Here is a 24626-nt window from a genome sequence, read left to right as displayed (position 1 = left end):
CCTCCAGCAGAACCAGGCTCAGGGAGGGGCGGGGCCATCTGCTGTGATTGGTTGGGGTGAGAGAAGGAAGACAGGATAAAGACATGCTGTGGAAGAGAGACAGAGATTAATAAAAAGTATAGTTCAGTGCAGATGATTCATTAATGTTCTATTTTATTTTTTATTTTTACAGTTGAAGTGAAAACTTGACATTCTTAATTACCTCTAACATATCAAAATTTCCAGTTAGACTAAGTACAATTAAAAATAAAGCTCAAATACAGTATAGTGACTGGATTATAAAAAAATATGGAGCCCATGATTTAAGACCTATTCTTTTTGTGGTGATGATAACAATATGATTCCATGTAAAGCTGGATTTTCATTCACATAATTGTATTCGGTCAAAATGAAGCCGATGATTTAAACACTGATACTATGTTCCTGGTTAACCATGATTAGATCAGTCTGTCTGTTTTCTACAGGTTAATGAATTCAACTTAAATCATGAGTCAAGTTTACTGGATTGCAGCATCGCATCGAGTTATTCAGAACCATTTGTTGCTAAGATATCTCATTCCGAGCTTCAATTGCAATGAATTTCACAGATTTCTTTTCTTTAAATATAAAAGTTGACCTCATGGACAGTGCTGTGTTTTTATGCAGAGGTCAGATTATGTATTGACTGATCGAAGTTAAAACCAGAATAAAGGCAGGTCTATACTTCACATATCACCTGTACTGTCCGCGTGTGAGGAACTGATGCTATACTGACAAACAAACGTGATATTTGTTAGTAGAAAAAGTATGTAAAGTCACATGACTCGTCATCTGGTTTTCACTTTAGTTGCATTTTTTTCTTCTGCTTCAGGCTGACAAGATAAAACCAGTTCTTGGAATTTGTGTGGTTCATTGAGATAAGAACTCGTGCTGCTACTGAAGCGCCACTGAAAGCTGCAAAACCTGAAATAAATAAGCAAGCAAACAAAAATAACTACTATAATTGGCTTGATCAAATCCTGGAGTGTGAGTGTTTGAGAGATGTTTCTTGTGATGAGCTTGGAATATTTGTAAAATATTATACAAACACTAAAGAAAATGTAAATAAGCAGATGGATTATAATATATTCTGATGCAATAAAAAACAAAACAAAACTCTGGTCTGTGCTTCTGAAAGCTCTGAGTGTGTCTTTTTTCCTTATTAGATAATGCCACAAGAGCCAAGTGATTCAGGTGGTAATGACTTACATAAATAACCAAACAAACTCCAAATTTAATAACTTAATTTATTCCACAACAATGACTTACAGTACAAAAACAATTATATAGAAGAGGATATTTCAAAAAATCCAAAAGCAAATTGTTTAATTATGACACTAGCCTTGTTATTATAATATCATAATATAAGGGTAAACAAGTAGATCATATGTTAGCCTTCGACATGCTAACTAGCTTAACTGTTGCCATTTAGAATAGCATGTATGCTAGCTAATGTTAGACTTCATGAAAATAAAACAAATACCTAATGTTACATCTGAACTGTGTTTGTTAGTGATTGCTACACTAAAACTTAAGAGGTCCAAGTTTAACACGCGATTGTGTAGTCATGTGGGAAGGATGGGTTGCATTTTGGAAGGGTTGCATAGCTGCAGAGCCACCTTTAGCAACAACAACTTTCTGTATTTCTTTATGAATCACACATTGTGCAGGAGTTTTAGCCCACTCTTCTTTACAGTGTTGCTTCAATTAGTTGGGGTTTGTGCACATTTGACTTTAATATTTAACATACTTACTGGGGTCTGAAGAGTGTAAGATGTAGCGCTCGGGTGTTTTGCAATTCTCTGACAATTGCAAAGTCTGAACTTGGAGTGAGTTTGCACACCTCCATGCTCCCGACCAGCAAACTGCCAAAACCTCTTCTTTATGTTAATCAAGTGCATCTGATTATCAACAGTTGGCTGCCATGTAACTTGTTAATTCCTATTAAAAAAGTAGTGCTATATAAGCTTTCACAGAAGTGTATGGAGTGCTGTGAAAACTTTCTTTTTCACACGACTGCAATCAATTAAGGTTGTTTTTACAATGCCGCTTGAAAAAGATACTTTTTGTAAAAGTTTCATGTCAAGTATTACATTCTTTACATATAAATGATTTTGTAATGCTTCTTTGCTCTTCTAGCTGCCCAAACAAGTGGGGACATATTGTAATCCTGACTGTTGAGCTAGCTGTAGCTTTAGTAATACTCATATAGGAATGTCTCATTTTGGATTCAGGACAGACTCGCTGGACTATCTTGTGGTTCAAAGTCGTATTGCATGTGCAATTTCTTATTTTTACAAGTTGTATTAATAAAATTGGCATTTTGATATTCCTTGTAACAGTGCTTTGGCAGTCTTTAAAAGGTCAAGTACTAAAAAACAATGCTCTGGATCTAAGCTGCCATGTTTTCTTGATAACCTGTTGTTCCTGCAAAAGCGACGATGAACAGAGCGGTGATACACACACAGATTGCAACTACTGTACTTGTGTGACGCCTCACATGACCAAGAAAACCACCTGACGATACATAAATGGCACAAATCAGCAATGTTTTGGCTGTAACAAGACAGCTACGACTCCAGTCTGTCTCAAGCCTGAGATGAAGTCTTCTGTGTTGGAGGTGGAGGAGGTGCTCGACACTGAAACAATACAGAGAGAAAATAAATGTGGGTTTTAATAAGCACTGATTTGTGTGAGCTCAAAGATATTCAAATCTTCCGTCAGCTAGTCCCAGCTCTGTCTCCGTGTCACCCTGTACTGAGCGTCCTCTTCTGTCACACCAGCCCTCTGTGTGTCCTCCGTTGCTACATCTATGAATCCTCTCTGCATGTGTCCAAACCATCTCAGCCTTTCCTCACTAACTTTGTCTCCAAAATTATCAACCTGATCTGTCCCTCTCATCACAAGCATCACATCTACGGTGCTGTTTCTCTGCATGAAGCCCTACTGCTGCTCACTGATCGCCACCTCTGTACCTTCAACAGCTACCTGCACATCATCCTTGTTGAAATCAGTACCAGAACACCACTTCTCCATTCCTCAGGCATCCTTTCCTAATCCTCTACACTTCCTTTACTAACCACCCATGCTCTCATCTCCTACATTCATGAACTCCTCCTTTATGCGCCGATTCTAAAGCTGTTAGTTTTATCTCTCTCCAAACAATATTGACCGAACCAGCAGCAAAAGAAGATCCAAACTACGCTTCACATAAACATCGTCATGGATTCACTCTGACTTTTGCTGTTTTGCTTCCACCAGGATAAAATCTCACTTCATGCACGGCTCTCTCTCTCTCTCATCTGTTTTCTGCATTATTCGCTTGCTTGTTTTTACTTTTACTTACTTCCGAAAAGAAAACCTCATTTCTGCTGTTCAATACTGAACAAATTTCAACTTTTTAAAATTATGCAAAATTGCAAAACACTCAGCTGTGTCTCTAATCAAACCGCTGTAACTTTGCTCTGCTTCACTTCAGCAGCATCAGGTAATGTTCATATGCTGATTAATGGTTTTCTTTCGTTTTTGATGTACTGCAGAATATTTTTATAAAATCCCAGAACAGGAAAATCACCTTCATGTTTTTCTGTGTTTTATCTTCAGCTACTTTGACACAAAGGCCTCTGCTGTGATGCTCACAGCTCTGATAAAGTCTGGCAAGTGTCAGCTTCCTTTTTATAGATATAAAAATATGAAAATGTACTGATGCATGATCAGAATTATAATATTTCTGACTGTCTGAGGCAAAATTTCCCCACTTTAAGCCTTTTCTTTGCCACCTCTCTCTGCTGTACATGAACTTCTATCTTATCTTTCTTCATCTCCATGCTTATTATTATAATCCCTATAATTAAAGTCCCTGCTCTCACCTCCAAACTTTTGCCTTTTCTTTGTCTCTTCCTGCCTGTTAAAATGCCCTGTCTGGGCTTGTGCTTCCATACCTCCTCTGAGGTAGGCTTTTATTTTCTATAAGATACGTGTGGGTGTTGCACCTACTGGTCTCAGTGGAGTGCTGGAGTGCTCAGGAGAGCTGTGGCTGCTGGTTCCGGCCTCTGGCGGTGCAATAGACACAGAGTGAAACACCTCAAATGACACATTTTAGATAGAAAACAGAGAAATAGACTCTACCCGGTCTGTTGCCTGCCAGCTTTGATCCCTCCATTAGAGCAGCCTGCTGTTTGTCCTCCATACTGCTCGGAGAAGCAGCGCTCAGTTCTGAATTACAGCTAGGAGCTGAGGGTGTGGGGATGGGAGGGGAGAAAGGGGGCATGGTTGGGGTTGGAAGAGGCTGGAGAGGAAAATAAACATCAGAAAAACTGATTTTTGAATTTCAGAAGATTCTGATTACCAGGATGTAGTCTCACCTCCATCTCCCCTTTTTCTTCCTCATCCTCCTCTTCATTGTGAACAAGCTCTACCATCAGCGATGGGAAGACGCCGACGTGTCCGTTCAGCTCTCCCTCCCAAAAACCATCATCAACCTGTAAAAAGACTCACTTAGATTTGCAGTCTTCACCCTGAGTGACTGAAGCGAGGTAAAAGCTGGTGGCTGTTAGGGTTTCCCTCCCTTCCTCTGTAGCTTTGAAAGAGCTAAATTGTTATGAGGTGTTTTTTACTGTAAATCGCTAAATAAGCCACACCCTCTATCCATTCATGTAGAGCAGTCATGTTTGTAGGGACAAAAAAACAAACATTCTTAAAAAAAGTATTGCTGTTGGTGCATGATGGGCTCTACGTTGTTTTCTACAAATCCAGGGTTGTGATCACTCCAACGTCCAACGGCAGCGTAGAACACACACCTCTCCACGTGGACGGCGTATCAGGTGTATTAGCGCCCCCTCTTGGAAGGAAAGCTCCTCTGCGCTCTGAGCCTGGTAGGAGTACAGAGCCCTGGCTACACCTGAGACACATCAGAGCACATGGTGTAAACTCATATTACGGAAATTGGAAAAAAATACATCTTAGATTCATCTTCTTAATTTATCTTAGTTTTTCAGTTATTTCTTATGACTTTCAGTGACTGAATGAAAATAGACTTGATCCAAGTTTTAGGAAGGATTTGTAGGGCCTGGGTCAATATTTCCCCTCTGAGGCAGCACTTATTTATACAAAGTGCACAGTAAGTAATGTGACGTCAAGTGCAAGTGTAAACATGGCCACAGACCTCTACTCCCTGGTGTCTCTTTAGTCACAGTGGAGGAGGTGGAGCTGAATGAGCTGTCCAGCGGAGTGCTGTCCTCTGCTGGCAGACACAGGAGCTGCACATACCGCTCAGGGACGTAGCCCACCTGACCACACGAGTTACACACCTGCACAGAGAACATCAGAGTAACCTTTCCAATAAAGTACATTATACTGTATCACATCAGTATTGTTACCTTCAGCCAGTCCTCCATATCTCCATCCTCGATTACTTGAAGCTCCTCCCCTTCCATGATTGACAGCTCATCTGATTGGCTAGCCTAAAAGAGATAATTTTCCATTATTTAACTGTAAGCCTGTTAATGCAGGTTATCAAATAGCTGTTATTACTCTATATTAACATTATAGTGATACAAACCTAAAAAATATAACACAGACCTGCTTATTTTATGAAAACATCAGTTCAGTGCTGTATGCAAAGACTGGTCCAGCTTTGAACAGCAGGACCCCAGAGACACTCAGTCTGTCCTTTTCTACATCAAGTGCTGTGTAGAGAATGTGACATCCGTGTTTTTGCTAACCGAAAACTTTGGACGATGAGTGAAGTACAGGCTCTGATCAGAACTCGGGACAGTTTTCTGTGAAGCGCTCTTCCAACCTAAGGAGGGGTGCAAGCAGCATCCCAGGGGATGTGGTTAAAGCCTGCACGGACCAAATGGCAGAGATCCTCACTGGGCTGTTCAACCTCTTCCTGACTAATGTCATTCCCACCCGTCTGAAGGGCTCCACCATCACTCCCATCCCTAACCGATCTACCCACCAATGTCATCGTCAAGTATGCCAATGACACCACTGTGGCTCATCTCTGATGGAGATGTGACAGCGTAAAGGGCAGAGGTGGAGAACTTGTCCTGCTGGTTCTCAGAAAATAACCTGAAGCTGAACGTCCTTCAGGAGGCACAGGCAGGTCCACCCTCCTCTCATTATAAATGGAGAATGGGTGGAATCTGTCTCCACCTTCAGGTTTCTGGGCACCCACATCTCAGCTGATCTCATCTGGATCAACACCAACACCCTGGTAAAGAAGGCCCTGCAGCGGCTGGACTTCCTCCATGTCCTAAAGAGGAATAACCTGGACCAGAACCTGCTGCTGTCCATCTACTGCTCCTCAGTGGAGAGCCTCCTCTCCTACTGCCTGGGTGATTCATACCTAGGGGCCACTACTGAGGACAGGAAGGCTGCGCAGAGGGTAAAGAGCACCGCCCAAAAAATCATTGGCTCCCCTCTATGACCCGTGCAGGCCATCACCAGATCCTCCTGACTTAAACTTCTTTTTTGTTCATTTCACATCTCCAACATCGGGCTCGAGCATGCTTTGGGGTAGCTGATGAAGGACCTTCTTGCTTTGATGCAACAATGCTATCCACTGCACCACTATGGCACCAACAACAGCCTTGAGCATCTTGTAAACACCTTAACAGCTCTGCTTTAGACTTTGTACAGATCTTTTAGACTCATTGATTCATTGAATTTGCTAAAAAAAAAGTTTTAAAAAGTGTGTGTGTGTGGGGAGGGGGGGGGGGGGGTGCTGATGATCACTACCTGATAGCTGTAAATTCCTCTGCAGGCTGCAGGGTAAACACACACTCCAGATGCTGACACTGGATCTGTGAAGATCTCTCCATTATCATCGTAGTCCTCAAAGTCAGTCAGCTCAAACTCATCCTCCTGCAAAACAAAGGATTTAAGGGTGTCGTCTCCACTCTGATCCCAAAAATATTTTTAGAGCATCTGCAAGACACGCTGAGTGATAAAACAAGTGTCATCCAGCAAGCATGCACTGAAGTTAATTCTGTATCTGAAATAGTCTTTAGCCTGTTTGTTCCCCTGTGTGTAACATCTGTTGTGTGCAATTATGTTGTGGAGTCATACTTGTGTGTTTTTGTTGTAGACAAAAAGCGACTTCCTGTGTTGTGTTGGAGGCTGACGGCTGATTTTAAGGTCAGGGCAAAGTTGAAGTTAAAGAGAACGTATTTTGCTTTCCTTACTTTCTGTCACATGTATAATGTTTCAGTGGTGGAGGCTTATATTAAAGTTATACAGTCTAATAAAGTTTCAAATAATGAGGTCAGGATGATATCCCTATGTTCTTCATCTCAGATACACCTCTGGTTGGTCTGCAGGTCATGGTCAGAGGCAAAGACTCTTGGGTAAAGAAAAGGGTATGGCTAAAAAGTCATAAACACACAAGTAAAACTTAAGGTGTAACACAACTGATTGACAATTTATACCATGTACTTTAAAAAAACACTCAAATGAAGTGGGGTCATTTTTGACCCCAGAGGACAAAAGGAGTATTGCGTTACGAGTGATAGAGGCCTCTAAAGAGGACATGCAAGCCACCATGTGATGAAAACGCAGCTCAATCTGTGTGTTTGTTTGTTTGCATACTGAAAAGTCTTCAGTAGACTTCCTCTGTTCGCTGAGATGTCGCTCTCTCTCCAACTCCTCTTCCACCTGGTTCATGGCAGCGTGAAGCCATTGTTCTGTTCCTGGTGTGCTCTCTGACAGCAGGGCCAGGCGAGCCTCGGCCTTCGCCCTGTTCAGCTGAAAAACCAGGAAACTTAGTTAGACACACACAGACATGTGACTCTGAACCCCGAGTCGTACGGATTCTGTGTAACTCGCGAATTTTCCTGAGCTTTGGTTTGGTCATAAGCTGAAACCAAGCTGATTTTGTGTGCCTCAGTTAAACGACCATGAGCAACATCGAAATCTAAATCCCTCTGAGACAAATTCAACTACACAGACACGACATCTTTCATATTTCAGCTATTATAATGTAGATTTCCAGATGCCGTTATTATATATTGCCAAACTCATTGCTCCCTAATATAACCCACCGTCTGTGTTATTCACTTCACCTCTCTGTGCTCGTGAAGTTATGCCTGATTGGTATGGTATTGGTGATGTCACTGCTGTGATGTCACAGATTCAGATTCAGCTAATGATATAAAACTGATCAAAACTGATACAGCACCAATTTTTATTTCACCAGTGCAACAGATTTTGTGCTTTGGAGCGTTTTTAATCTGACGATTGATAGTGTTGATACTTTGTGGTATCAATAATGTTGAATGTTGGATTTTGAACTTATAGGCTGGAGAAACTTTCAAAAACAAGTACCGTAATTGTCGGGCTATAAGCCGCTACTTTTTGCACAAGCTTTGAACCCTGCAGCTTTTAGTCAGGTGCGGCTTTTCTATGGATTGTCCATGATTTTTGTGATATCGTAAGACGATTTGTTTTGTTTGTTCCGCTGTTGTACGGCACTACGTTGCCTGGCGGAAGGATCGGGGTTCAAGAGTGGTATGTTAGTCACATGTCCGTCCGCCAGGCAACGTAGTGCCGTACTAAGTAGCGTGAAAAACAAACTTCAAAGTAGCGCTACGCATTCAGCGGGAGGCGTGGATGACGAGCGGCGATAAACTTGTGAAAAGCAAGTTATGCTCAACTCCACCGGTGGATTCTGACAGCGTGGAAAAGTGCGAAAACATCCACGATCACCAACGGATTTTGAAGGGCTGGACTGCTGCATGATGGAGAGGAGGACACCGCCACGGCCCTTCTGAGGGTGTTCGACTCCGACACTGACAACGAGGATTTCTTTGGTTTTGAAAGTGACAACGAAGGAGAGAAGCGGAGAGTGGATGACGAAGCCATCCTGAGCCTGTTCGTTTCCGACATTGGAGAAGAGGACTTTGGTGGTTTTAGTGCAGGAAGAAGAGAAAGATGGTGAATGACTGACTTTTCTTCTTGTTAAAGCTGTGTCACTGCACCTGAGCCTAAAAGGTAGGCCGAATCTATTTTTCTGGTGTGCTGTAGGCTACTGTTATGTACTACATGTGCAAATATGTACCCATAACTTGTTTTTCAAAATATTAATAAAAGTGATGTCTCCAAACAGCCATCTCTTTCCTGACAATTCCCTTTGTGCATATTCTCTTACATATGATGAGTCAACATTGAAACACCTGCGGCTTTTAGTCAGGTGCGGCTAATGTATGTACAAAACAGGATTTTCCCCTGATTTTAGCTTGTGCGGCTAATATTCAGGTGGGCTTTGTAGTCCGGGAAATACGGTACCTTGGCTTTCCTGACGCTCTCCTGTACCTCTGCTATCTTCTGCTCCACACTGAGCGCCGTCTCCCCGGATAGGAGCTTCAGTCGGCTCTCTAACATCTGTAGAGCCTGATGAAACAAAGCAGATCTTAAAGTTAACGTAATGCAAAATTATACATTATACAGGAAACCAGAAAGGAGCCACTGCATCACAATGGTGACGGTTCTTCCTCTAGTTTCTCACCCTCTCTCCGTGGGCAACGATCTTGTGGTCTTTAGCCACCTTGGCAGTCCATTTCTTGGCCTCCTTCACCAGGCAGCCCTCTTCTTCTGAACTACAAACTTCCTGCAGAACTGACACCTATGAAGAGGAGTACCAGCGACCACAATGTGAATTTACACAGATACTTTTTCATTTGAGTATTTCTTAGTTTAGAGTATAGTCACGGTTTATTACATTTCAGTGAAAAAAACCTTCTAATTTACTAAAAGCTTAACAGCTTTAGTTTGTAATTCATTTTAAGATATAGACTTTGTATGAATGATAAAATAATGTTTTTAAATACAAAATTCAGTATTTGGCAGTACAGAAAACCTTTGGAATGACCAAGAACTAACATGGAGTTTGAATTTGAAAAAGTAAATGATCTGTTGTAAATCCTTGCCAAATAAAGCTTGTGGATCATCAAGAATGAGATTTCCAGGCTGGAGACTGAGTTAATGTCCCTGTGTTACTGTTAAAGACAGAAACAGGAGAGGGAGAAGGAATGTTTGCAGGGGGTGAGAGAGAAAGACAGGCAGGAGCAGTGTTGGTCAAGTTACTTGAAAAAAGTAATCAGTAACTAATTACTGATTACTTCACCTGAAGAGGTGATAAAGCGATAGAACTTTCAGCCCAATTCTGCTTTTTCTACATAATCCATCATACAAAATGTAATCAAATGGAAAAGTCTTTTTTTAAAACTTGTTTTATTAGTTTTAATCTTTTAAAAAATTTAATTATATGCAACATTCTCTGACTGGAAGAAATTAGTTTAACATTTAAACCTATTTTCTGCACATTCCAGCACATAAAATAAAATATTTTTTGTGTTTACACTCAGTCTCTCAAACAGATGCAAGTAAAACACAGCAGAAAATAAATAAAGTCAAAGACTCAGCGGTCCTGTTGCTCTATTTTCACCTGTAAAGCAGGAGTGGGGTAGGCGGAGGTTTACCCTGGTGCAGGTGTGCTGCGGTCAGTGGAAGAATCCGCGAGTTTCTCTGTGAGTTTCCCATTACATCGTAGCTACTCGGTGCTTGTTGGAAGTTTAGGGGTTTTTTGGCTGTAAAAAGAAGTTTTCTTCCCACGCACAGCGGACACTAATGTTTTTGTCACTTTTTATGGAATCAAACTCAAAGTAAGGTCAGTACTTCCACGCTTTAAACGCTGCACGCTCATACTCTCTCTGCACTCGATATGTGATCCATTGTTGATCTGCACACAGCTGTTGTCACTAACGTCGCACTCGCTTACGTCACTGTCATGAGACATTCTCGCAAAAAAATCACGGTTTTAGTAACGCAGTAACGCAGCGTTCCTACGGGAAAGCAACGGTAATCTAATTACCGTTTTTGCAATAGTAATCCCTTACTTTACTCGTTACTTGAAAAAAGTAATCGGATTACAGTAACGCGTTACTGCCCATCTCTGGGCAGGTGTGGAGGTGTGAGCATGGACAGGTACAGGGAGAAAGGTGGCTGATATTGTGGAGAGAAGGCAGATATGCTGTTTGTGGAGAGTAGATATTTACCAGTTCAGTAACAGTGTTATTGAGATGAAAAGTGAAGACACGATCATGAGTTTAAAGAGTGAATGTTGCCAGTGCCAATTTATTAGTCCACAACGGTTGGATGTCAGAAGAGAAAGAATAAGAGTAAACTGGTTGAAGTAGTAAGTGAAGGGACCAGGGGTGAGGTGTGGGATAGGCAGGATGTTAAAGAGAGAAATGGGAAAGGACAGATGGTACTGAATCTTCCAAAAAGGGTGGAAACGGTTGTGAAGAAGGAGGGTCTTATGCCATGTTCACTTGAATCGCTTTGAATGACTTTCTGAAGCAGGTCGCATTAACTGTGTCTACATGCACAATGAGTTACTACCATGTGGTTTTCTGATCAGATATGTGCATTGGGCATTGAGTGAGCATATAATGCAACCACACTCTGGTTCAACTGCTGTACTGTAGGCAAGAGGAAATTGCAGCGGGTGGGGAGGGCAGCGGGCGGGCAATTGGCACCCCCCTCAGAGACTCTATTCTATTCTATTCTATTCTAAATTTTTTGCCAATGTTTGCCAAGTCACACATTTTCTCTCATTGTATTAAACTGAGCCAAATATCTCAATATGGAGCTCATCACTAAATCTCTACTACAATTTGTGGACTGTCACTGTGGCACTTGGACTACAGTCAGCATGTCTTCCTTAGACACACCTTGTCACGCAGAGCAGGCTGGAAGGTAAATTCAGGGGTTTTGCTGAACGATACCGAATCTTGGAGAAACTGCTGAACATTTCTGTCTCTGGTCACCTGCAACACAAAAACGAATTAAACAAAAGCAGGTTACACCATCCTCAAAGAAACAAATAACTCTCATTAACAGCAGCGCTGCAAATTCTGCTGAATTTTTCACAAATGCTAGAAAAGCATGAACAAAAATACAATGTTCTCACTTCTACCGACTTTGGATGAACACCTGAAAGTCAAATGTACTCAAAATGTGCAGGGAATAACTCTGAACTGGCAAGAGAGTACAGGCTAAGGGGAACATCTCGAGATTTATTCAGCTTCTCCCGGTCTAGAGCTTACTATCTGCAGTGACAGATTTGATTTGGTTACAAACAACATCTACACAAAGTCCACACATGAAACTGTTTATGCCATTTCTATACATCTACATGTAAATGATGCTTCTCACCTCATGTGTGCTGGATGGTGAACTTATTTGTACAAGCAGCTGGATGTTCAAAGAGTATTGTTTCTAAATGTGGTTATCACGGTTTCCTCATAGTGAGGAGGGTCTTACTATGAATCTGTCACAATGCATCATTTATTCAGGCTAATCAGATTACAGTTTATTTTACTTCTTATTCATTCTCATTATTCACTTACAAAAATAAAACTCTAAATCCTCACACAAGGTATCAACTCTATTTTAAGAAGACATGTTTAACATGATGATCCAACACTGTCACAGTTTACAACATAGACAAATGTGCAATGGGACTAATCACAGATTGAACCAATCATTTGCAGTCTGAGGCCCTGTGATGACCAATGACCACAGGTGTCGATATATAAAATATACAAAGCATGCCAAAGCATCTCATCTCTCTTTTTTGTAGTTCATATATACAACACCAACCTTTGCAACACTGTCGCACACTCCGCTGTACTGTTTGTGTGTATGAAGACAGCAGTCCATCTCAGTCCCACACAGCAGGGTGAAATGGCATCTCAAATCCTCATAAATATCACCATCCATTTGCTGAGGAGGTCAGACACTAAAGGTCAGTTTTCAAACATTTTCTACTGAGTTTCTGCTGAAGACTAATCACTTATGTTATGTGTGTTTCCTGTAACTCTGTGTTCTCATTAAATACAGTACAGGCAGCAGGCTAAACGCTACGTGGCAAAACAGTCATCCAAACACTTGTGGTGACACTAGTTCCTTAAAAAAAAGTAGCCATGAAGCTTTTTGTGAAAGGACATTTTGGTCCATTCCATCTGTAAAAACGTCAATATAAATGTAGCACACTGACGGTGTTAGTGTGTGTGGATTACCTCCATAATAAATGGTAAGTCGTTTGTGTAGTAGTGCTGCCGATGCGCTCTGACTGCTGCTAATGTCAGCAGATACTCGTTACGAACTTCAGTCAAGCGGTCATCGCACTCTTTGAGTCTGGCAGTGAGCTGCAAACATGTAAGTGAGCACAAACACAATGTCACACAAACAGGCAACATTTATACAATTCAGCAGTGTGTGCTGTGTAATAACCTTCTCATTCCACTTCACAAAAACACAGCCTGCGTCCCAGGGGGTCAACCACCACCTTGCTCAGGACCCCAGCGCCTGTCCCTGTGGGGGACGGCCCACAAGGTGGTGGAACCAAACTGACGGCCAAGCCTGACAGCTTCTTGTTGAAGTGCTGTAGCTCATTTGGGGTTTTGTTTTAATCTCTTATTGTGGCCCCGCCCCTGGGAGACCCTACCAATGACCTCGAAAGGAGTCTCGGAAAAATAGGAGTCATCTGATTATGATGCCTCCTGGGATCATTCTTTAGGATGTTTTGCTGTTGTTGTTTATATCCTAATGCAGAGGTGGCAAAAGTGCAGACATTGTGTACTTAAGGTGAAATACAGATAATAAGTGTTAAAAAATACTCCGGTAAAAGTTGGACTACTGATTCTTTTCTGTACTCAAGTAAAAAGTGAGAAAGTACAGACGCAGATTAAGATCTTTGAAGGAGTTGCTTTTGTGTAAATGCAACTGAACCTTATATTAATGTAATAATAAAATAACATTATCAGATAAAAATACAAACTTTATTCTAGTCTCAATTTTAATTCTAATAAATGTACTCAGCTTGAGTATTTTGAGGAAAGGAAACCAGAACTCATGAGAGGTTAAACATTTAGTCTGATCTGGAAGCAAATGGACATACTGGGAGAGGAAACCCAGAACACCCAGCTTAGCCTGCTGCTACTACGACCCAACATTGGTTAACAGGAAGAAAATGGATGGATAGAGTGATAATATAATTTGGTTTGCATTAAAGGCAAGAGAGATTATCCTGGGACAACTCATAATCACAGGGGAGAAACCACTTTACACCAGGACACAGTTCTGCATAGAAATAAGATTTCAGCAGCTCAATCATCCGTACCTTTGTGGTCGTTTTATGGAGTCCTGTTTTAAAGTGAAAAATTCCATGTTCACTTTTTCTAGCTCTGGAAGAGAAAGTGAAATCATATTTATGTCATTCAAGACAAGAGAAAACTACAGCACTTAACATATTGCTTCATATTTATGTTAATGCTCTATATAAAATACAAGTTGTGGGAAACGTTCAATCTGCAAGCTGAGCTCTTATTGGCTGAACTCCCATCGGCAGTAGTAACTTTTTTACTGTTTTATTAAAGAAGTCGTGACAATAATATGAGTAATAGTTTAAGAGTACAAGTGTAGAATAAAATATATAGAAGTGACAAACATTGTTCCAAAATGTATTTAATACAACCTTAAAAATCAGACTTTTAGTTACTTTTAAAATATTTTAAAACAAAATGAAATGCTGGTCAAAAGTCTTAGCAGAAGATTCAAACCTCCGCATTGAAACACAGACCTGGCCTGTGCATCTGCAGTTTTCTCACGTGCAATACTGGCAATGTGACTGAAGTCGTGGTAGCACTTCTTGACCCTTTGAAGTTCCCGTAGAGCATCCACCACTTCAGCCTGCACCCTCTGCAGCCGTTCCAGGCCCTAACGCACATATGCACACAACCCAAAGGCATCAGATTTCATACATTTTTTAAGCTAAATTAAACTGAATTCTATTTATATAGTGCCAAATCACAACAACAGTTGAATTGAGGCACTTTATACTGTAAGGTAAAGACCCTAGAGTAACTGAGAGAAAGCCCATCAATTAAACAGCCCGGTTTAAACAAGCGCTTTGACAGTATTGGGAAGGAAAACCCTTTAAACAGGAAAACGCCTCCTTCAGAACCAGGATCAGGGAGAGGCAGCCATCTGCCACAACCGTTTGGGGATGAGGGGAGGAAGGCAGGAAAAAAATGTTTCATTATGTGAGTGTTGTTCAGAAATGTTTAATCTGTGTGCACTGTCTCACTCTCTTAGCCCGGACATCCTTTGCACTGCGGAGACTTTTGGAGACTTGCCCACTGAGTCGACGGTATTCTTCTGCAGCGAAAAGTCTCGATGCCGCAGTCTGAGCTGTAGCATCGACCACAGAGCGCCACACGCTGAACACACTCCTGAAAGCACACAAACTGCATTCATATCACCACCAACAGACACCTTCCACAATGTCAGATACTACTAACACACACAGGGTGGCCTTTTGTAGCAATGCTTTGTCTCACCAATCACTGCATTATTAGACACAGAGAGATAGAGAGATTAAAGCGCAACACCCATTCATTCACACACTGTTGTGTGCTTTAATCTTAAAGCCTTTTAGACTCCTCACATCCACAGATCACCAGTTAATTAACCATGCATGTCTGTTTTGGGAGCCAAAGTACCCAGAGGAGACCCACACCAAAGGGTTTGCAAACCTTATTACAGACACATGGATAGATAAAGTTGAGCATCATCTGCACATCAGTGAAAATGTATGCTATGTCTTCTAATGTTACTGCCTAACGAAGCATGTATAATGTAAACAGAACCGATCCCTGCACAGAACCCTGTGGAACCTCACTATGTTAAGACGACTCTCTATTTACATCAACAAATTAGAGTCTCTTAGACAGATATGATTCAAAACATTGCAGCTAAAGCGTGCTCTAATCGCTGTAATAAACCACTGAGATGAGTCCACTGTCAGAGGCCACAAGATCATCATTTGTAGCCTTTAAAGCTGTTTCTGTGCTGTGATGCACTCTGAGACCTGATGTACATTAAAAGAGATCATATTTAAGATCGAAGCATTAATTAATAGTAGGACTTGGGATCAGGGTCTAAAAGACATTGGAAGTAATTGCTGAAGTTAACTCAGATCAGCTGCAGTCAACATATATTTCAATAGTATTGAAAGTAGTTGAAGAGAAACCTTCAGTCAATAATGAATCAGTAATCAATAGTAAGGCGGTCTAGCTTTATGGAGGGCTGTTTTATAAAGCAACAAACTCTTTTTTCAGGCTAAACGATGCTCTTCTAAATTAGTCATAAGCCATTTATTATCTGCTATAAGGTGCATGCTTGAGAGGTTTATTCTAGAGAGAGCCAAGTTATTTCAACATAAGCATCAGCACATTGCTGATCTAAAAGTATTTTATTTCCTTTGGTAACAACTTTTGTTCACATATTAATAATATTACATATAATATTATTCTGCTTTATGTACATTAAGTAATTGAATGCAGTTCCTCAAATGGGCAACAAGTCAAATGTGATGTATATATCAAGAGATTACGACAACAAAATATTTCCACATTACCACTGCTGTCCAATTACTGTTTTTTCACAAACTACAAAAAAGTTCTTGCAGAATCATCCGTTTTTCTTAACATGTCTGTTTTGCTGATGTAACTTCCAAACAGCAAAAAGAGCCAATCGAGTGTTTGGTCTTTCAAAGTAAAATCAACAATCAATAACAGCTGTTAAGAAGATTGCATGCTGTAAAGTTGTGTAGTTACCCAGAAGTGATCACATCTGTATTTCCTCTCTGCCAGTCTCTCTTTTGGTACTGGACAGCTAACCTTTGAAGAGCCTGAAAAAACACAAGAAAAAGTGCATCCTCTATAACATACAAAGTAACTTTCCTCACACAGGGATGTAATAAATGTAAGAAAATGTGTCAAGTGAGTTTTTTGTTTTGGCAACTTGTTAAATGGACTGGCACAATCACACAGCCTTTCAACACTATCATACACACACTCACAGCCCAGTGGATGCATTAGGGGAATTACAGGCTCAGTATCTTACACAGGGACACTTCAGCCCGTGGACTGAAGTAGCTGTGATCAAAGTATTATTACATGACCCACTGGACCCTCTGGAGGTGGAGCTTACCTTCTTACAGTAGGGTTTTTGTAGCAAGACAAACATAAACTAAACTAAGGAGCTGGCACTCCTAATTTTGCTGTTGTAGCCCCCTGAGATTTGCTACATATTCCCTTTGGCTCTTCCCACCGGGCAGCTCAGTTTGCTTTTTACAGCTATAAATGTTGTAATATGATCAACAGTTGTCAGTGTTAACAGTTTAATAGTATTTCAGCAAAGGTAGGAGAATGCTACCTTGTTGTCCTCTAACAAAGCCAGGCACACATGCATGCATGCATACAGACACACATCCACTCACATACTTTTCAGATGTTCTACGTGAAACATTCTACACCACGGTGTGAAAACACATAAAGCTCTGAGCTGAAACCAAGGAGATTTGTAACATTAAGTGAGAGAAGCAGTGACTTTGTCCTCAGCAGAGACACTCCACAGCAAACCTACTTCTGTGGTTTGTACCTGACTGAGACTAGGTTAGAAGTCAACCTTCAGACTGCTGAACATAGACCGTCACCTTTCCAGCTTGGTGTCAAAAAACCCTCCCCATTTAGGTGCAAGGCCACACATGGGGTAAAAGATGCACGCCTGAGCCTTTCAGACTCTGTGACAAAATATGGTGGCTTGCTAGTATTAATGTAAACCCTGCAGGCACCTTAATTTTAAACTGCAGCTCAAAACTGCAGAGGCAAAATCTTCTGAAACTTCTGTAACATCCTTTGAAACTGTGCCTAGCATGCAGCTAAAATGCAACCTAACCCTATCCCTGCACCTAAGTGGTTTGCTGACTACCTGATGTGCAGCAGTAGCAAAGTAATAACACTTTTCGGCCTAGGTAAACTAGACTCACACAACTACCGCTTTGCCAACACTGTGGCATCAAAAGCCAGAACAGCAGCAACAAATGTAGCACCTTTATACCTTCAACACCTTCAGCCCGAGGTAGAAACCACTTTTTCTCACTCCACTTGAAAAATAACAGGGTTAACCAAATAACCCCTTCCACCCATACCAGTGTTAGTTACTCTCACCAGGTAGGTTTAAAATGTCATTTATTTACATTTCATATTTATTTCCAGGATATCAAATGTCCTAAAAATATTATTATCTTATTACTTTTAGAACTAATCAATGAAAAACAGTAGGACAAAAGCCTAATAAAACTGTGTGAGGACACACACACACATACACAAACCGTGTATGTGTGCAGACGTCACACAAGTCAAAACCCAATCCAGCACTCAGGTACTAATGTGGGTCTTAAATCAATATATTTTGAGCATTTCCAGTAAACAATGAAAAGTGTCAGTAACAGCAGCAGACAGGACTAGAATAGATCATGTTTACTCACCTGACCGTATTCTTTCTCTATAGCCGTGCGATGCTTACTGAAGGACCTTTGGGAGCAAACAGAAAACAACACATGACACACAGGACATGTGTAACGTAACACCTGCTCATGAGACAGACAGTGTGTCAGACCTGATCTCCTCCAGCAGTTCGGTGTCCAGATGCTGTTTGGTCTGCAGCTTGTTGAGCTGCTCTGAGAACACCACTTTCATCTGCTGGCTCTCCTTTACCTGTTCACACACGGGGCAGCTGTGCAGTAAGTCTCATTGATAAAAGACGATATTGGTGGGCTTTGTTTCACCGGAAGTTTTTCAGATTATAACTTCAGTGCTGACTATGGTGGCTCCCACTAATGGACACCCGGTAATGTTTGGCCTGACTTGGAACTGGGAGAGGTTCATAAAAAAACAACCTCCTTGACCAAAGCCTAATGACTAAAACAACATTCACTAGTCTACATTAGTTGCTGGTTTGTGCCACGTTATGCTGTGACAACAAAAAGTGCACAACAACATTTTATAGATTCCTAAAATTATATTTAATATAGTATATACAATAATTACAATAATTTTACATAATATAGTTATTGTGAGCTAAAATGACAGCCAGGTGCAGGGTACAAGGCTATTTTATAGGTCAAACAATGCTAACCTGTGACACAAATACAGCAGTCTATTTAGATAATTAAACCTTATTAAACAGTGTTATGTCATTTTCTGTTGTTGGTATCTCTGTAATGTATCATTCTATTGCTGTATAAGAGAAAAAGCCCACAGAAAAGTACAGCACCTTCTAGCTGAAGACAACAAATATTAGAAAGCTTCATTTACATTTCCAATTACTGGAAGTGGTCCCAAACATTAGCTTTGAGCAGGTCGTGCACATTACTGCCTATTAACGCGTTTAGGAGCTAGCTTATTCATCAGTCGAGCATGTTGAGGCTGTTAACACTTTGTTATTGAGAGCCAACACCTCAGCTGATACAAACCCAGTAACATCCCAGGTTGTTTCATTTCTTTAGCTTTTGAGTTGCAGGGAAAACAAAAGCTGACAAAACAGTGAATGAGGCCATAAAAGAATTATTTTCAGAAAAAGTGAACCAACCCCGAGGAGTCAGTGCAGTGTGAATATTTTACTCATTTACGTCAGATTCTTGGTATCCTTACCTTTCTCGGTGGTGGCTGCATGTTTGGATGTAGCTGGCAGCTGTTCTCTCCGTTATGGCGTTAGTTTGTTGCACTTCTTGTGCACCGTTACTTCCTTTACAGTTTCACTAATGCACATGTGCAACTCTCTCTCCCTCTCTCTCTCTCTCTCTCTCTCTCCCTCTCACGCGCTCTCTCTCTCTCTCTCTCTCCCTCTCACGCGCTCTCTCTCTCAGATTGCTGTTTGGCTTGAAATCCTCTAGAGGGCAGCAGAGTAACACTGGTTTGAAGAGTCCATGTTATTACTAATAATTCTTCTGTATCACCACAGGACAGCTGTTGAAAAATAGTAACCAACTAATAATAGTGTCTGTAACGAGGTCTGGGATTTTGTGTCCCCTTGCTATGCACATTCAAAAGCTTCCATCAAAACAGCTTCTCTGGAGCCTGCTTGGTCAGTTTTTCTGTGTTATGCACACAGCATGGTGAGCACTGAGTATTGTGCTACAACAGACGTAAAAATGCTGAACAAAACTGTATTCTCAGTTATGTTTGCAGGAGTGTTCATTGTTCAACACACTGACTTACTCAGGCTACAGTAACTTTGCATCAGCACCACCTGCATATTGGACTCTCCTCTTTCCTGCTCACATCCTTTACTTATTTCTAAATTTCTGATATGTATTCTAATATCTGTAGGTACTATTGTGTGTATTTATCTTAAAATCTATGTGGAGAATGGTTGTCTATATATATTTCATCTAAAACTGTCACATGCTTTTTAATCAGGTTTAGCTAGATAAGCAGCTGAGATAGACCCCAGAAGCCTGAATGTTGTTTCCCAAAGCTAACCAGAATTATCAGGTGTTTATCTGGAGTGTCACAGAAGAACCCAGAACAACATCTAAATAACTGCAAGCCTCAGTTGCCTCAGTCAAGGTCAGTGTTTGTGTTTTTCTGTGAAAGCAGTCTGTGGACTGATGACACAAAATGACTTTTTGGAAGGTTTGAGTGCTGTTACATCTGGACAAAAGCTAGCACAACGTTTCATAAAAAGAACATGACACCAAGAGTCAAACGTGGTGGTGTGGTGGCCTGGGGCTCAGCAAAGGAGCCCAAAGTAACTGATGGAACCACGAACTTTACTGTCTACCAGAGAATTATCAGCTTTTGTCTGACGTTCAAGCGCACTTGAGTTATAAACTAGAACAATGAATAGAATTAGAATAGAATAGAATTGAATTCAACTTTATTGTCATTGCACATGCACAGGTACAGGGCAACGAAATGCAGTTTGCATCCATCCAGAAGTGCTTTAGTGATATAGATATATTACAATATATATTAGCAATAATATAGATATGTGAGTATATTACAGAAATGGGTCTATTATGGTATGTTATAATGTACACGGTATGAAGTATGTTGTGAATATTCTATAACTATAAGTATGTACAGGCTGTAGTGAGTACAAGCTATGTACAGGATATGAACAGGATATAAATATGAAAAACTATACAGAATATGAAATAAATAACTTTACAGAATCTGGGATATACAGCTATACAGAAATGGGAACTATGCAAGTTGTAAACAGTTGTAGGATTAAAGATTATCGAATGTACAGAATGATTATTTACACAGAGCTATACAGTAGTGCAGTTAAGATAAGTGAGGGTGTAGATAGTTTCTACAGAGGTATATAAAGTGCTAGTGGTTGTGAGTGGTGGTTCAGTCCATGTTATTATTGTGTGTTTGAGGGTACAGTTGTCCATTGTGGGTGTGTGTATGTTCAGTCCATGTGTTAACGTGGGTCAGATGTCAGGAGGCAGAGTTCAGGAGTCTGACAGCTGTGGGGAAGAAGCTGTTCCGGTACCTGGTGGTCTTAGTCCGGAGGCTCCTGTGGCGCCTCCCAGAGGGCAGGAGGGTGAAGAGTCCATGTGATGGGTGACTGGGGTCTCTGATGATTTTCCCAGCCCTTTTCAGACACCGCTTCCTGTAGATGTCTTTTATGGCAGGAAGTGGTGCTCCGGCGATGCGCTGGGCAGTTTTCACGACCCTCTGCAACGCCTTCCGGTCCGAGGCAGAGCAGTTCCCGTACCAGACTGTTATACAGTTGGTCAGGATGCTCTCGATGGTGCAGCGATAGAAGTTCACCAGGATGTCTGAGGACAGGTGGTTCTTCCTCAGAGTCCTCAAGAAGAAGAGGCGCTGGTGAGCCTTCTTGACCAGCTTGGAGCAGTTGGTCGTCCAGGTGAGATCCTCGGAGATGTGGACTCCCAGGAACTTGAAGCTGCTCACACGCTCCACAGCCGTCCCCTTAATGTGGATGGGTGGATGTGGGTCAGCATTCCTCCTGTAGTCCACGATGAGCTCCTTGGTCTTCTCGGTGTTAAGCAGCAGGTTGTTTCTGTCGCACCACTCAGCCAGACGATCCACCTCCTCCCTGTAGGCGGCCTCATCGTTGTCACTGATGAGGCCAATCACCGTGGTGTCATCTGCAAACTTAATGATGGTGTTGGAACCATCAGCAGGTCTGCAGTCGTGGGTGAAGAGGGAGTAGAGGAAAGGGCTCATCACACAGCCTTGTGGTACACCGGTGTTCATCGTGATTGTAGATGAGCAGCGGTTATCCAGCCGGACATATGCGTCGGGGGTTGGAGTTGGAGAAGTGTTCTTCTACCTTCTTTTTGTAATGGTGTTTGGCTTTTTTGATGCCCTTCTTTAGATTAGCCCTGGCTGTACTGTAGGCGTGTGCATCTCCTGACCTAAAGGCGGTGTTGCGGGCCTTCAGGAGGAGACGAACATCCCGGTTCATCCAAGGCTTCTGGTTGGGGTACATGGTGATCCGTTTCTGGGTGGTGACACTGTCTGTGGTTTTGGAGATGTAATCCAGTACAGATGAGGCGTACTGGTCCAGGTCTGTGTGGGTGAACATATTCCAGTCTGTGTTTTTAAATCTGTCCTGGAGCACTGCCTCTGTCCCCTCTGGCCACACTTTAATTGTCCTCACAGCAGGTTTCACACGTTGGATGAGTGGTGAATACCTAGGTGTGAGGAACAGGGAGAGATGGTCCGATTGTCCAATGTGGGGGACAATCGGTCCACACAAACAATACGTCCACTTAAAAACCGAAGCAGGAATCCAAACAGACATTGTTCAGAATGAAATAAAGCAATCGTGCTCTCCTAAATGTCCCAATCAATGACAGCAATTCCATGGACTCTGAAGAAAGACCCAATTTGCAGCATAAAATTTAAAAAGCTATATATTATATGCACTCAGGTTAAGTGGTGGAATTTGCAACAGGGAGAGCAACAGGTGAGTTTTAGGACCAGAGACTAAAGGCTTAATCTGTAGGTCTTGGAAGTTTTTCCACGACCTACCTTTCTTCTTCCATTTGTGCAACATCTCTAAAACTAGAGCAATCCTGTCTCAGAGTGACGCTGAAAAACTAGTTCATGCATTTATTACTTCCAGGCTGGACGACTGTAATTCATTATTATCAGGAAGTCCTAAAAACTCCCTGAAAAGCCTTCAGCTGATCCAAAATGCTGCAGCAAGAGTCCTGACAGGGACTAGAAAGAGAGAGCAGACTTCTCCTGTTTTGGCTTCCTGTTAAATCCAGAATTGAATTCAAAGTCCTGCTCCTCACATACAAGGTCTTAAATAATCGGGCCCCATCCTATCTTTGCTCTGGCACTGAGGGCTAATCCCAGTGTAGCAAGTGAACTTGGTGGTATTGGCCCAGTGTGACCGAACACAGGAAGGGACATAAAACCAGTTGAAGGGATGTTGCCATTCTCAGTCTTCCATGTCAGATTGTCAACTGCACAGGAAGGTTTAATGGCCTGCATTTGTATAGCGCTTTTCTTAGTCCCTAAGGACCCCAAAGCGCTTTATACTACATCCAGTCACACACACATTCACACACTGGTGATGGCAGCTACATTGTAGATGTCCTGGGGCGCACTGACAGAGGCGAGGCTGCCGGACACCGGCGCCACCGGGCCCTCTGACCACCAACCGAGACCGAAACAATACTGTTGCTCTGGGTCTAAACAGAGCGCGTTGTGTGTGACGTCTTCTTTTGCGCCTTAAGCTGGTTTTATGGTCTTTCAAAGGGAGTGTGTCACTATCTGCTCCACCAGCACTGCACATCTGCCTGCAGTGAGCTCTGTTGCCAGATAGAGGCAGTGTACAGTGTATCTGACACAACCAGTTAGGTTCGTTTCAAATAAAAGGAACCCTGCATAATCCAGCATTAAAGAGAGGGAAGCCATACAATGTGATTTTCTGTGGGAACTTTCACATATCTCTCTTCCTCTGTCTGACTGTGGGTGGGCAGCTACTAACCAGTCTCTTTCAGTGGTAAGGCAGAGCTTCTGGAGACTTCAGGCACACCTGTTGCCCATCACCAGTTTGTACTAAGCCCAGCTTCCACTCTCACTTATTTTCCACTGTCACCCTGCGAGCCTCCTCCCCTGCCTCAGGCGTGGAAGATGTGAAGAAAAATACTTTTGTACCTTACCGGCTGGAAAGAAAAACACACTGCATTAACCTCTGTGGAGGTGGTGCTCAGGTTGATCCTCTTCAATCAACCTTTAAGCTCAAGAGAAAAATCTTAGTTGGTTGCTTGTTCAATTACCCTGTCAGGGACCAAGCAGTAAAGCATAAAGGACACAGGTATACTTAGGCTACGTCCACAAGTACCCGGGTATTTTTGAAAACGCAGATTTTTCTATGCGTTTGCACCTTTCGTCCACACGTAAACGGCGTTTTTGGTCACTGAAAACGGAGATTTCTAAAAACGCCTGCCAGGGTGGATATTTTCAAAAACTCAGTTTTTTGCATTTACGTGTGGACAGAAAAACGGAGAAAACGCAGCGTCAAAGGTGTGCGCATTTTTTGACGTCACACTGTGCGCCACGTTATTGTTTCGGTGAAATGAATTTCTACAATACTGTTAATTCTACTCTCTGCAGTGTTTAAATGCTTACATATACACACAGTTACTGTCCGTCCACACAGACGACTCGGTTCTGCTTCTATGCCCCAGCTTT

The 24626-nt window shown here is 41.8% G+C and overlaps 1 protein-coding gene across 2 annotated transcripts; it reads right to left on the bottom strand.

The window, feature by feature from the left end:
* Nucleotides 1–1278: 1278 nt before the first annotated feature.
* On the bottom strand, nt 1279–24297 carry LOC146581475 (F-BAR and double SH3 domains protein 1-like). 2 transcript variants are annotated; one of them, XM_085283197.1, is made up of 21 exons: nt 23920–24297; nt 18550–18647; nt 18419–18464; nt 16704–16777; nt 15173–15317; nt 14666–14802; nt 14207–14270; nt 13104–13232; nt 12685–12807; nt 11754–11849; nt 9527–9643; nt 9307–9411; nt 7612–7767; nt 6763–6888; nt 5397–5480; nt 5183–5327; nt 4818–4918; nt 4383–4499; nt 4147–4306; nt 4015–4070; nt 1279–2657 (listed from the first exon to the last, which is right to left on the bottom strand). In XM_085283197.1, exons 2-21 carry the CDS (start codon nt 18627–18629, stop codon nt 2607–2609), a joined length of 2112 nt encoding a protein of 703 aa, XP_085139323.1. In that variant the 5' UTR covers nt 18630–18647; nt 23920–24297; the 3' UTR covers nt 1279–2606. The 2 variants fall into 2 exon arrangements, with proteins under 2 accessions (XP_085139323.1, XP_085139315.1); XM_085283189.1 differs by lacking the exon at nt 23920–24297 and adding an exon at nt 19584–19720.
* Between the last annotated feature and the right edge of the window lie 329 nt (nt 24298–24626).

Source organism: Mchenga conophoros, linkage group LG2, assembly GCF_057382185.1.
Source record: "Mchenga conophoros isolate Kocher_MC1m ecotype Shallow Benthic linkage group LG2, M_conophoros_male_GT1.1, whole genome shotgun sequence".
NCBI classification, from domain to species: domain Eukaryota; kingdom Metazoa; phylum Chordata; class Actinopteri; order Cichliformes; family Cichlidae; genus Mchenga; species Mchenga conophoros.
The sequence above is the reverse complement of the archived record's forward strand: the minus strand, read 5'-3'. Positions and strand labels throughout refer to the sequence as shown.

Coding starts and splice junctions, on each gene's coding strand:
- LOC146581475 (XM_085283189.1), bottom strand. CDS start 19,604: ATGCAGCCACCACCGAGAAAG. Junction 14,803..15,172: donor AGGATGTCCGGGCTAAGAGA/GTGAGACAGTGC, acceptor TATGTGCGTTAG/GGCCTGGAACGGCTGCAGAG. Junction 2,658..4,014: donor CCAGCACTCCACTGAGACCA/GTAGGTGCAACA, acceptor GTATTGTTTCAG/TGTCGAGCACCTCCTCCACC.